Genomic DNA, 14,384 nt, shown 5'->3' with positions numbered 1-14,384 from the left:
TTCCTTTATTATTAATCTTGTTCTGGGGTTTTGTGTTTTTTTAAGCAATGGGGGCTGGTCAACAGGTCGAAGTAACTAACTAGATAAATATACAGGCCCGCCCCTCCCTACACGCAGAACACGCGCTGTGCGTAGGGCCCCGCGATCCATGGGGGGCCCCATTTTGCGCAAGTGAATTGAATTTCCCTCAGGATCAATAAAGTATCATCATTCTCTGCAAATGCGCAAAGGATGCGCTGCATTTTGCCGAGAGGCGCGTAGAGCACCGCCACCAAGTCAGCCCGAGGCAGGAGAGAGAGAGAGAGAGAGAGAAAAAATTGAGACGAAAGCGCGAAGCATCACCATCTGACCAATCAGCGGTCAGATGGGCCGGCAGGCAGTTGTTTACAGGTAGAGAGTAGAGAGAGAGAGATGGCTTCCAAACGTCAATACAATAATAATAGTAATAATAATAATTATTATTATTATTATGTTATTGGAAGGGGGCCCCAAAAATAAAATCCTGCTTAGGGCCCCCACTTGGCCAGGGGCGGCCCTGTAAATATACATGTACATCGACACAGAAGCACGGGACAAAGATATAGAGAAATATTTACAGCATTCTATGTTCAGTGTCACAAAAATGAAGTTTGCATGCGTGTAACGTGACGGCCACACTGTCAGTAGGTGTGAATGTGATTAACAGTGTAAAGCTCTTTAGGGACTTCTTGTATGGTGGAAAAGCGTCTATTAGTGAAACCCTTAGTGGACAGCACTGCTTGCTGTGAAGACAATGTGGATATATACATAATATACGGGATACCTCATTCCGTGCTGGAGCGTAAACCAGCATCGCCGCCATATTGGATGGGGCATCTGACTCTTGGGTCGCACCAGAGTCAACCTGGGTTACCCTGAGTCAACCTGGGTCAAACTGGGTCAACCTGGGTCAACGCAGAGTGAACAACTTTGCTCGTGTTTCATAGACAAAAATGTATTTCATTTTAAACTTTTTCTATTTTAAACTAAACGCCTGAGAGTGAGATGCCTCATCCAATATGGCGGCGACGCCCGGTTTCTCGTTTTCTTCGTCTGTGGGTGTGGAGATACCTACATTTCCCAGAATGCCTCACTGCGAGAGAGACTGGACGGACCGGATCCACGCCTCTGTCGCCACACACGCACGCACTCACACACACACACACACACACACACACACACACACACACACACAAACAAACACCCACACACACACTCTGCACGGTTTACATGGATAGAAGCGGCGTCTTGTTAGTTTCCGTTCTGAAGGAGCGAACAGGGAAGTGAGGAGTGTGAAGTGACTTCGGAGCTGCTGGGGTTCTGCCTGCTGAACAGGTAAATCTGTGTTTGTTTATTTGTTTTGTTTTTTACTGTTAAGAGTTATGCAAGAACTTTACACAGACGTGTGTTTGTGTGTTCTTTTTGCGCTTTAAATGAAACTTGGTATGACATAATCACAGTCCTGCTCTTTGTGCGCTCATGTGACTGATCAGTCTTTTATTTTCTTCTTCTTCTCACCAAACAGAGAGCCTACTCTGTAGAGTACTCTGATTACTTGTGTTGTGTTGCGTGTGCCTGCTGGTGCTGTCCCAGTTTGTCCTGCGATGTGAAACAGATTTCTGTGGAGGACCAGAACGGTATGGATGTGCATGTTTCTGGAGTAGGTGTGATGAGGTGAGACGAGGAAGTGCAGTTGAGGGCGGAGGCGTGTCTCTGCTGAGTCATGTGGACTCGACTTTCTGGTCCTGCGGTCTGACTGGAACTCCACCGATCAGATGGAGTTCCATCAGACCCCTCAGCATGTTTCACCCAGACAGAAGTTATTCCTCCAAACACGCTTCCTATTGACTCGCCGTCTTCTGATTGACCAGTGACAAGACCTTCTCTGGTCAGCGATGGAAACATCCACGACCTTTAGAGTCCCACCCTCGCCAGAACGTTGTACAAAGCCTTTGTTGCGTTGACGACGGTGAGAAGAGGGTGTACCAGAAGGAAGGAAACACAGTGGTGCAGCCCATAATCTACGAGGACCACCTCCTCCGGGACCCCGAGGTCCTGAGGTGGGCTGTGGGGGTGTTTTTTTTTTTTTCAAGTTTGTGAGCTTCTGAAGTGGACTGGGGTTTGTTTGCTTCATTCCAGCTGACGGGATGGAAGAGCACGTGCGGGTCATCGACAGGCTGCGGGCGACGTTCCGGTCGGGCGTCACAATACCGGAGCAGTTCCGTCGATCGCAGCTGATAAAGCTCATGGCCATGCTAAAAGACAACGAGGAGCAGATCCTGACGGCGCTGCACGCCGACCTTTCAAAGGTACAAGTCACGTTGGCCAGACACGAGCAGAACCCGACGTGACCCGGGTGTCACACGTCGTGACCCGGGTGTCACACGTCGTGACGTCGACAGTCAAGATGAGTCGGATCCAGTGGAGCTGGTTTTTAATTTTTTTTTTTTAAGTGTCTGATAGACTTTCTTCTCCACTTCACGACGCTTTAATCTGATTTCTCCCGTCGCCGTTTCCCTGCAGCCGAAGTTTGAGGCCGTCCTCGCCGAGATCGACATGGTGATCAACGAGCTGCACTACGCCATCGCCAACCTGTCGAGCTGGATGGAGCCGGAGTACGCCGCCACAAACCTGGTACGTAAAAGAATAAAGACCGAACACAGTGATGCTAATGTCTGCCGGGTCGGGCTCGAGGGTCTCCGTGAGGTTTAAACCTCTCCGTGCTTCAGGCCACCAAGCTGGACCAGTGTTTTGTTCGGCGAGAACCGCTGGGACTGGTTCTGATCATCGGGCCCTGGAACTACCCGCTGCAGCTCCTGATGGTGCCCCTGGTGGCAGCGGTCGCCGCAGGTACGTCTCCCGACACGCGTCACACGAATCCCACCGTCCACTGTCAACATGTTGAACCAGAACTAACGTCCTGCTGACGTCGGCCCGGAAAAGTGATTTCCACTGTTTTTAAAAAAAACCGGCTCCGGTAAGACTTGAATCTTTGAACCGATCAGGTGAGAAGAGGCAGGTAAAAGGTTAGGACGCTGCGAGGGAATTAAAAAGATTAAAATGTACAAGATTATCAGCGCGTGTGTGAACATGCCACAGTCTGTAAAGGCTTTATGCTTCTCCTGTCGATTTACTTGGTGTGGCTCTTTTCTCTCAGTGGGTGTGGCTGGTTCATCGTTTCCCATCACAGGCAGATTTAATGATATGACTTCCTGTTTATCATTCATCTCTATCAACAACCTGCTGGAGTGACAACGTTGCGGTAACATGGAACGATTAACTGACAAACTTGGCACTCCTACTTTATTTTCCGGGTCAAATCTCTGGTTGAACTCAAGAGTTTAGTTTTGTGTCGGGAGTCGATCCTCTTCCCTCTTCAGCTCTTCTGGTCAACCTGGAGGAATGTTGCTCTTTTTGTACATTTTGTCCCTCATCACACATGTTTACAACATCATGCAGTTGAAAACCCACACATCATGGAACATGTTGACAAAGTGATCTCTTTGACAGTCTTATAAACAAACAATTTACGTAATCTGTCTTTCGCTTCCTTCAATTGCTGGTTTACGTCTCTTTGATATGTGGAGAGAGAGAATTTAACACAAATGTTTGAAGCATTGAAAGGTTAAAACCACTGAAAGACTTGGAACTACTAAAACTAATTACAAGACTAAATAAAATGTGAAAATAACTGAAATAGCTTGAAGTGGTCGTCCTAATAAAACTCTCTATTGTAGTTCTTATATTTCATAAATCAAAGTTGTTGTATTTTATTGAAATATAGTAAAAGTTTACATGTGTAACAGTTTATGATCTTCATGAAATGGAATATTAATGTATGACATGATGTGAATATGACATTTTTAGCTTTAATAGACAACAAAACACAGTAGATTTCATCACAGATTTCCATATTTATTCACATCACAACCACAAGTGTGTCTTATGCGACGGGCCGACACGGCAAGCTGCATATCTCTGAAGTGGAAGAATTTCTTTTCACTTTTTCACACTCTTAACAGGTTTTTTTCCCCCCTCCAACAATGTCTTGTGTTCTACTCCATCCGTGTGTTCAGGGGGGGATGTGCGGCGCCAGTTTTCCGCCACACTTAACATTTAGCATTTAGTTCATAAAGTTCCGTTCTGTTCTCGTCTGACTGGAAGCACCTTCCTCCATGTTTGAAAATCCTGAACCTAAACCAAATTCCAAATATGTTCTGGTTCGTTAAAAGCTCATAACTGAGCCAATTCAAAGATGTACACAATATATTTACATGTATATAAGATAATGATTAAATAAGATTTAGTGTCCTTCAGGGACCACATCCAGTCCAGTTTCATCCTGAGTGACCAGACTGGTCAAATATTGTTATAATAACCTTTATATTTACACTTCAAAGTGTTTCTTTGTCCTGGTCACAGTGTTTGGAATGAAACCGTCTAAATTTTTACAAGATCAAACAGTCAGTACTGAAAACGATTACAATCTCAACATAAAGTCAATTTTAATGAAACATTCTGGTCAAAATACAATGAAATGTCAAAATAAAACCAGTATAAATCCTCAATAAGCTCCTTGGTGGGACCAGACTGGAGGCTCTTGGTGGGTTTTGGACCAGGGGCCTGATGTTCTCTGCTGTTAAGAGCAAGTCGAGTCTTTCATTGATAGGTTGATTGATAGAAAAAGGGGGCGGGGCTTCCTGCTAATATGTCTTTCTATTGAGGAAAATTACAAAAGTAGTGTAACGTCTCTGCAGTTGTTATTGATGCAATGGTAAGGTTCATTGATGAGGTTTGTTTTTGTTCAGATTCTTTTGTGTCACCTGAACGCACCGTGAGACCGACTTGGCCTGTGATTGGCTGAGAGTGGAGAAATGGGGCGGGGTTAGGGTTAGGTCACCGGTCACGGTCACCACTGTGGTCACCTGAACACTCCCTGGTCGTCATGATGCTTCGATATTTAAAACCATGTACCACTCTCCTTCCACTTCCACACAGAGACATAAGGCATACTGTGCTGGTCCATCGCAGGAAAGACATTTACATTTATCCTCGTAATGTGACACAATGTGCAAAAGGTCCAAGAGGTATCGGTACTTTTGCGAGCCACTGTAGCCTGTTCCTGATGCTCTCCTTGTTGCTTGGTGTGTGAAGGAAACTGTGTGATCCTCAAGCCTTCAGAGATCAGCGCCGCCACCGACCGTCTGATCGCAGAGCTCCTCCCCAAATACCTCAGCCAGGTATCTCAACTTTCCCTCCGTTCACATTTCCGGTCGGACTTGATCGCGGCGGCCGAGGGTCTGATTCCTCAGCGTCGGTTTTGGAGGTCAACCCTTCTCAGAGCGGACTGTGCTTGACAGGACTGTTACACGGTGGTGAGCGGCGGAGCGGAGGAGACCTCCGCCCTTCTGAAGAACCGATTTGACCACATCTTCTACACGGGTATGAACCTCAGGAGGCCTCCTGCCTCCGACTTTACTCTGACCTAACCAAAATCCTGCGCCATAGCAAGCAGATGGCATCGTGTCGTTGCAATTGTAGACGTGACTGAGCTGTAGACCCGTATACGTACAGGGACCCTTTCTCTGTCGCCGATTGTTTCATGTGTTCGTTTCTGATTCGGGGGAACCTCCGGTTCACGCAGGTCTCAGATCAGGACAAACGCTGAAGTTTTAATTCTTTAAACAACGACGACGACGCCCCAAAACGTCAACATTATCTAAAATACCTATTTTTTACTAAACCCTCACCCTCCTGTGCTGAATGTTCCTCCTCCTTCAGGCTCTCAGGCCGTGGCTCGCCTGGTCCTGCAGGCCGCCGCCGTCCACTTGACCCCGGTGACCCTGGAGCTGGGGGGGAAGTGTCCCTGCTTCATCGACGACGGCGTGGATGTGCCGGCGGCGGCGCGGCGCCTGGCCTGGTCCAAGTTCTACAATGCGGGCCAGAGCTGCGTGGCCCCGGACTACCTGCTGTGCTCGGCCGCCACCAGGGACGCCCTGCTGCCGGTGCTGAGGGAAACCCTGCGGGACTTCTACACCCAGGAGCCCCAGAAGTGTCCCGACATGTGTCGCATCGTCTCCCCTCGCCACTGGACGCGCCTCATGGAGCTGCTGAAGAAAACCAGCGGCACGGTCGTGATTGGAGGAGAGAGCGACCCGGACGACAAGTACATCGGTGGGTCAGAACCTCCTGTGGTGATCGTTCTTTCCCCGAGATGACGAATCTGTCGGTTGTCCTCTGATCGTCCCTGGCAGTTCAAAGCAAACTGTCGAGGTTCATCATACTGAAATGAAGCACAACCACTGACATAATCATTTAGAAAATGTAGTAAGATGTAAAAAGTCTCGGTCCAGGACGTCACTGAGGAACTAAACCCCACCGTCACTAACGGACGGGTCAAGAACAAACATGGTTGACGCAAAGCTCAAAAACACTCGTATGAAAAAACTGGTCTTCCTTCAATTCAGTTTTATTCAAATGGCGTCAGATACAACAGTCGTCTCACGGCACTTTTTTACAGAGAGAACCCAACGATTCCACGCGAGCAGGCAGAGCCGACTGCGGAAAGGAAAAAAAACTCTTTAACGGGAAGGAAACCAGTGTAAAATACAGTGAGTCAGCAGATGTTCCATCTGAAGAGTTGCAGCCCAAACTGCAACTAAAGAACCGAATTAGCGTTTCATTTGGTCCTGTACATGTGCTGGAATGTCTTTATCTGCCGCGGTGTGACTCTTCAGGCTCCTGCACTCACCAACCTGATGAGTCACATATTTCGGCAGACTTCAGCCTCATATTTTCACAGATTACCGATCGCTCGCGGGCGCAAAAATACGCCGACACTGAGGGTTTTATCTCTGTCGACAAAGTTTGTTTTTAATCAGTTATTTGCTGACTGTGATTCCGAGGAGGAAGATTGATCAGCCGCACAGCGCAGGGTGGAGTTACGTGATGCACCTGAACGCACCGCCCAGCAGTAGCACAGTGAGACGAGGTCAGAAAGACAGAAATGTCACTTTTCGGGGGACATTTTTTGGAGAAACAGGTGCTGAAAACGACACAGGGACAGGCGGAAGTAGAGTTTGGCGGCACGAAGCTCGTTGACCCGTAAAAACGCCGAAATTAGCCGCGTCCTTGTTTGAGCCACAATGTTCAAAGCGTGTGAAATAAGAGACGGCTTGTAGTCCAGAAGTCGCAGTACTTGATCATACCTGGTGCCAATTCATCGCTCCACACAGAAAGACAACCAAATAAATAGCATACAAGTTAAAATGTCAACATAACATAAAGCTAAATGGCTAATATGAATAGCAAAGCAGTGACTGGTATTAAAATGGACACAAAAAAACAAAAAGGAAATTACAAGTTATATTGTCTTATTGCCACAAGAATCTCCTGTGACTTTGGTGGTTTGAGTCTGTTACTGAAAAATAGATTAAAAACAGACCGTTGAATCTTTATAACATAACTTAACATTATTTTTTTATATATTACAAGAAGTGGGGGGGGGGGTATTACAAGAAGCGGATGAAACCACAATGGATGAGTGGTTTGATATCATACATGATGGTTTTTTGTGTTTTTAAACTTAATTTTTTATTGAATTCTTTTCAGTTTTCACAGTTTCAGTGTCAGGGTAAAAGATACACTGGTCCCTCGTTTATCTCGGGGGTTACGTTCTAAAAAATAACCCACAATAAGCGAAATCTGCGAAGTAGTTAACTTTTTTTTTTTAAACAAGTATGATATATGTTTTAATGTTGTAAAACCCCGTCACCACACACTTTTTACACTTTTCTCGGACAGGAATGAAGATTTCCTCACATTTCTCTCTTGTTTAAACTCCCAAAGTTCAACCCTTTGGTAGATTTTAAAACATAAACATTCCTCCGTCTTCTGGCTGCGACTGCAGGTTCTTATCGGTGCAGAACGTTTTGTCCACATTGTGGAGTTTGTCAGGAACTAAACTTGCAAACATGCAGCACTTCAGAGTCTCACTGCTGTCGATCAGACGTTGACGTATATCTGGCAAGTCGAACACAGTCGATTGATTGACAAGGGTCTACAGTCCTTTAGCCAATCAGGACGCAGAACAGTGTGCATTCATAAAAAAAAAAAAAAAAGTGTGCAAAATTGCACACAAACTAATCTGTGAAACAGCGAGGCTGTGAAAGGTGAACTGTGTTATAATGAGGGACGACTGTTTACCAAATCTATCCATCTTTCATCAACCAACGTGTGTCTTGTCCGGCGGTGGCGCCGTCTTCCTCTGTCCTCCTGAAATCACTCCATATTTCACTCAACAGCACATTGCACCACGATCTGGTCGTCACTTTCTCACTGCTGGTAACATCGTCAACAGATATTCCTCTTTAATTTACATCACATTATGGGTTGTGTTTCCCAAATACAACATCTCACAGGTTCTGGAGAACTGGTATCCTCATACTTTTTGCCAGATTTGTTCCCACATACATGATGTTTTTGGTTTTTTTTTAAGATGGAAAGAATTACATTTGCCACCAGACTGCAACAAAATGTGTTCTTGAAAAGATGGATCGGGTTTGTTAAACCAGTCACCGTCTTTTGTATAATGTTAAAGGGTATTGCTCTTTTTTCAGGTTCTTGCCAGGTTTACTTCACGTTTAAAGTTTGTTTTAATCATTGTACTATGTATATAGGTTTGGGTGTTTCGTGGCGATTCAACTGTAATGTAGCTACAGATGAATGGACGTCAAAGGCAAACAAAAAAAACCCAACGATGAAACTGCAGTTTGCGTGTCTGGTTCCTCAATTTCATACCAACATTCTAGATCAGGGGTCGGCAACCCGCGGCTCTTTGGTCCCTCCACTGTGGCTCCTTGAGCCTCGGTCCCACTGCAGTTCCTCCTGGAGGGACGTAAGGAGGCAAGGCTACCCAGAGAGGGACGTAAGGAGGCAAAGCCACCCAGAGAGGGACGTAAGGAGGCAAGGCTACCCAGAGAGGGACGTAAGGAGGCAAGGCCACCCAGAGCGCAGTCCCGCTACAAAGAGTGGAGTAAAATGTAGGGTCGTGATCGACGCAGCGATGTGACGTCATTGCGCAACAATAATGGCATGAAGAACGTAGAATTGCGGCTGCAGGTCATGACAGCGGCTCAACTGGTGTCTGAAGCTGGGAGCTTCCTGTACCTTTCAGAGTAAAAGCGCTGTGGAGCGCCGACAGTTCCAGGTTCATTGCAGACTTGTTGAGAGTGACGGAACATTCTAGTGAATTACACAACAACTACAGGACATTAAAGACACACCATCACACTCATGGTTCTAACAATCCACATCTCCCACATTTATCTTCCATTTTAATAATGTGTAGCAATAAAGGAGCCGATAGCTGCAATGCATTATGGGAGCTTCTGTTTGTGGTGTTTTAAATGTAATTATTGGGGGTTTTATTAGGTTTGTAGTGTTGGTAATAATTGTGTTGTGTTGTGTTTTTGTTGCTTAGTTCATGTAGTTTAGTTTATTAGTTGTAAGTTGTCGACCAGCAGTGAAGAAGGTTTTGTGTGTCGTGTCTTCCTGACATGGTCTGCCGGTGGGACTGTCAAAATAAAATGTGTGCGGCTCTTTGGGTGTTGTGTTCAGTGGGAAACGGGACCAAATGGCTCTTTGAGCGTTAAAGGTTGCCGACCCCTGGTCTAGATGCTTCCAGCTGAAAGTCCAACTGAATGAAAAGGCTTGATTAGCTTTAGACAAAGTAAATGTGCTGACGTGGGCGTTGGTGTGTCCTGCTGCCCAGCTCCCACCGTGGTGGTGGACGTGGCCGAAGACGACGCCCTGATGAAGGAGGAGATCTTCGGGCCCATCCTGCCCGTCATCACCGTGGAGTCCGTGGCCGAGGGCATCGAGTTCACCAACCGCCAGGAGAAACCCCTGGCCCTCTACGTCTTCTCCGACAGCTCCTCCGTAAGTGCGGCGCCACCTTCAGGTTCGGCGTGGCTCTGCCCGGACGGCCCTAACCCCTGAACCCGTGTCTTCAGGTGGTCAAGCAGTTCCTGGAGAAGACCAGCAGTGGAGGCTTCTGCTCCAACGACGGCATCATCCACATGTCGCTGCCCAGCCTGCCTTTCGGAGGAGTCGGTGGGTTTGAAGCCTCTTTGCTTTATGTTCGGATAAAGAAAAGCTCTACGCTGCCGTTCACTGATAGTAACTTGACACTCGAGAACTAAATTAACCACGAGATGTCCAGATCAAAATATCTGAATCGATTTTCAGTTGTAGTGTAGAGGGTGAGGAGGAAGGGCCCCGGGACTGTTCCCTGTGGGACTCCTGTACTGGAGACTACTGTGTCACGGCACGAGAGTCCCGTGTCCTCGCTTCCTGTCCAGTCCAGAACCCGGGATGTCAGGCGGTTGTCCACCCCTGCATGCTTGGCCGGCCAACCGGAGCAGGTCCATGTGTGGTCCCGCCATCAAGCGGAGATGGGTGAGGACAGGACAGGACACTCTACGGCAGGGGTGTCAAACACGCGGCCCGGGGGCCAGAAGCGGCCCGCCAGAGGATCTAATCCGGCCGCCATGTGATTTTTTAAAACTTTTTTTTAAAAGTATAAATATGAAAAGTGACAGAGGCTGATCTAAAAACACTAGATTGGCCAAAAATGACATTCAAAACCGCCCCTTGGTCAGAATTAATTAATGTGGAGGTCACATGACGCAACACCTTTCACAATAAAGGTGTCCAATTTATGTGAAGTGATACTTTAGACACGTAAACTCAAAATAAATTCCAGATGATGACCAATTGTTTTAATCCTGAATAAAAATACGATATCCAGATACAGGTGACTGAGGGTTTTTTTTTTTTTTTTGCAAATATAATATGTGATTAACTTTAATATGTACATTTCAGAATAGACAAATTCTTGCAGTTACAAAAGGATCAAAAGAAGGAAAGACTTTGACATTTGTCCATATCTGCAGTTTAATATGTTACGTTGGACTTGTTGGGCCTCCAGAGGTCAGATCAGGTGGATGTGGCTCCTCAACTGAAATCAGTTTGACACCCCTGATCTACGGTCTTCATTAGGCCGGATGTTAAAAGCAACCGCCGCAGAAGACCGTGGCGTTGACATTTCAAAGAACCCAGTGAACAGGAAGCGTGTGTAAACAACGAGGAGAACGTTCATCTTGACCAGGTTGACGAGCGGCTGCGTTGTTGGACCCCATTTCGTGATGCTCGGTACCTCAATGGAGGGGTGATGGACAAATTGTAGACGTCGTCTCGGTTCCATCACCCACTTTAGCAGTGAGGACACCAGAAGTTCTGTCCCGGAACATTCCGTGCAGTGGGACAGAGGACCTAGAGCTTGGTTCCTTGTGGCCGGCGATGGTTTCCAGGCTCTTCCAGACTCCGCTGGCGTTGTTCTGCTGCAGCTGGTCCTGGGCTTACGCCCATTTATCAATCACAAACACTCGCAGCCCTCCGTTCCTCCTGCTGCTCCACACGGCCCTGCCGGCGCCTGGAGCTAGCGCAGGTCCAGTTAGCCACGTCAGCATGCAGCAGCGCTGCTCGGTAACTCGTCCACGCCTCGCGTAGCTCATGATGCTAGCTGGGAGGGCGGCGGGTCGGTGCTTTGTCTTCTTGTCTCGGCTCCGCCGCTGCGTTCCGGCGCGCTAACGGCTCCGGCTGCCGGCGTCTCCAGACAATGTGGAAAACAGCACAAAGGCCAGAACAAACGTTACTGGGCACAAACTAACGACATATGTGGATTTACTAATGGAATATCAGAAAAAAAAAGTAGAATGTTCAAAAGTGGGAGAAAGAGCTTCTTAGGAAAATCACCTCTGTGGCGCCATCTTTGATCTTAATAGTAACTAGAAAGCAAATCTTGTTGTTTTGTGGATAAAAGTTACGCTTTGGTTTCAAAAAGAAAGAAAAGCAGATCAGTCACCTTGTTCAGAAGTATCATAAAGGGCGGCGATTCTCAAAGCTGCCGCAGGTCTTTTATGACACTACTTTCTCCAAACTGACCAGATGGATGAGATTGAGCATGGACATTTCCTCCTGCCTGGATGTGTCGGTCCGACCAAACACATGTCCACGTTACGAAAGACCCGGAAGACTTTCACCATTCAGAGACTAAAGACAGACACAACCTGAAGGGAGGGACCGACTCTAATCATCGTATTTCGTCCTCACGGGTGGAGCGACGGTGTCTCACCTGTGAGATCGACGGCAGCTGGTTAATGGACGCGACTCGCCGTTTGTGTCTAATTTTAGTCGCCATGATTTGATGTTTGTACCTCGACATAAAAGTCATTTTGAGAAATTTAAAACGGACGAATGAGACTGATTCATGAGGTTCTTATCAGCAGACGATGGAGCTAAGCGTGCCGTGGCGGTGGGGTTGTTCTCTGTGCAGGGACAAGTGGCTGGGGCAGTTACCACGGGCGCTGGGGCTTCGAGACCTTCAGCCACCAGCGCGCCTGCATGCTGCGGGGCTGGGCTCTGGAGCGCCTCAACGGCCTGCGGTACCCCCCCTACACCGAGAACAAGCTGAGCTGGCTGCGGTGGACCGCGTCCCCCAAGAGCTGTGTGCTGATGTAGAGAGTGTGTGTGTGTGTGTGTGTGTGTGTGTGTGTGTGTGTGTGTGTGTGTGTGTGTGTGTGTGTGTGTGTGTGTGTGTGTGTGTGTGTGTGTGTTTTAAACATGTTTCCAGTCTTTTTTTCCTTCTTGGTGTTCTGAAGCTGTCCATCATAAATAAAGATGAATAAACTTTAGATCAATTGTAAAGTGTTCGTCTATCTCTCTCTCTTTTTTTTTTTTTTTTCTAACTCGACGTGGGAAATGTCTGTCGTCCGTAACAATAAGTCCTCCAACAAGGTTTAGATGTTTAGTATAACTTAAATATTTGCTGCTCGTCATGTAATACGGTACTTGTAGGCGATTCTGTCGGGCCACTGAACCCGGGTCGGTGTTAAAACTCTTCCACAGAGGGGCAGGACATTTTTTTGTGTCTTTCTGGAAACAAACCACTGAGAGAAAAAAACTAAACAAAACCCAGGATATTCTTGCTTTAGAGATGATTTTTTTAATGAGTGTTTTCACTAAATCCCACAACATTTCGATATTTCAACACTGATACTATGCAGAGATCCAGTATATTGTTATTATTGCACCCGTTCAGGTCCACTGCCTCTGAACTCGGGTTTAACAGAAGTTAGGGTATTTGTCCCAAAAGTGAATTAAAACATCACGTAACACTGGACGTTGTTACTTTGACCCGGGAGGTCGTGGTCTGAAGCCTCCAGCCTCCATCCCTCTGCCTGCTGGACTGACACTCCTTCCTGCTCATGTCAAATTGTTGGATTTGAGTTTGTAATACATTGAAACGCTGGTTTCACATATTGTAGTGCGTTGGCTGAGCCATGTGTGTATCGTTGGTGAGTGAACTTTAACAGGATTTTTCCTCCTGGTGTCTCACTCTGCAGAGCCTCAGTCACAGTCTGAGCTTTTTGATGGTTTAATATCATTAGAACACACTTCCAACATTAGTGTTCCACCTCCAAGCGAATATAAATGTCAGTTCTTATTGGACTGGAGCCCATCAGAGGGCGAGACGTCGTCACTCTCTTATCAAGCTGTGCAGAATTATTAGACAGGTTCTTTTCTTCCAGAGAGGTGGAGCGTGCTTGAAATTTTAAAGCAGTCGTATCACACAACGGTTCAACACTTTCACAAGCTTCTTATTTTGTCCACAAACTTTGTATTCAGAGTTTTTTTTTCTCCAAATCCAGCTTGTCCTTGATTTTCATCCAGTTGAATGTTTGATCGTCGAGCCTCATTGAGAATCTGCTGGTTTCAGGAGCTGGACTGACTCCGCCCACATGCCCATGTTGGGAAGAGGAGGAAGTGCTTCCTCTCCTGGTGCCATGTGCCATTGTTTACATTCTATCTGTTGCTAAGTTACAGAGAAACTGGGTTCAACCAAACCAATAAGAAGCAGAATGTGACCCGGAAGCTCCTGAAGAAGTCGTGACTCTGCTGCTGCAGCAGGACGTTTCAGAAAGTTGGTCAAACTTGTTGTTTGTCTCAGTTTGTTCATCTGCTGCTCTGGAGATTTTATTTACTAACAAATGTTAGTAACAGCAAATAAATGACTTCAGACAAACGACACACTATTGTAAATGAAAGCTTGGATTTATTTAGCCATAAAATGAATCTTTTAATGGCTTCGTGTGAAAGAGAACTTTAATCAGCGTGTGTCCACGTAGGTTTCTATGGAAACGGCTGCGTTCTATCATTCTGCACTTCCATTCCTTCAGATGTTGAAGCTTTTGATTCAGACAATCCAGAAATAAAGTGAAAAGAGTAGAAATTCACTATGTAAT

General features: G+C 46.6%; 1 protein-coding gene across 1 annotated transcript; it reads left to right on the top strand.

Annotated features, from left to right (window-relative positions):
- Positions 1-1,191: 1,191 nt before the first annotated feature.
- On the top strand, positions 1,192-12,734 carry aldh3b1 (aldehyde dehydrogenase 3 family, member B1). Its single transcript, XM_080511719.1, has 10 exons — positions 1,192-1,353; positions 2,158-2,327; positions 2,542-2,652; positions 2,748-2,868; positions 5,173-5,258; positions 5,379-5,460; positions 5,800-6,192; positions 9,791-9,957; positions 10,032-10,131; positions 12,416-12,734. The coding sequence occupies exons 2-10, from the start codon at positions 2,166-2,168 to the stop codon at positions 12,598-12,600; spliced, it is 1,407 nt and encodes a 468-aa protein (XP_080367845.1). The 5' UTR covers positions 1,192-1,353; positions 2,158-2,165; the 3' UTR covers positions 12,601-12,734.
- The last annotated feature ends 1,650 nt before the right edge of the window (positions 12,735-14,384 follow it).

This window comes from Blennius ocellaris, assembly GCF_963422515.1.
Source record: "Blennius ocellaris genome assembly, chromosome: 16".
Classification (NCBI taxonomy): Eukaryota; Metazoa; Chordata; class Actinopteri; order Blenniiformes; family Blenniidae; genus Blennius; species Blennius ocellaris.
Note: the sequence above shows the minus strand (reverse complement) of the source record. Positions and strands in the feature narration are given on the sequence as shown.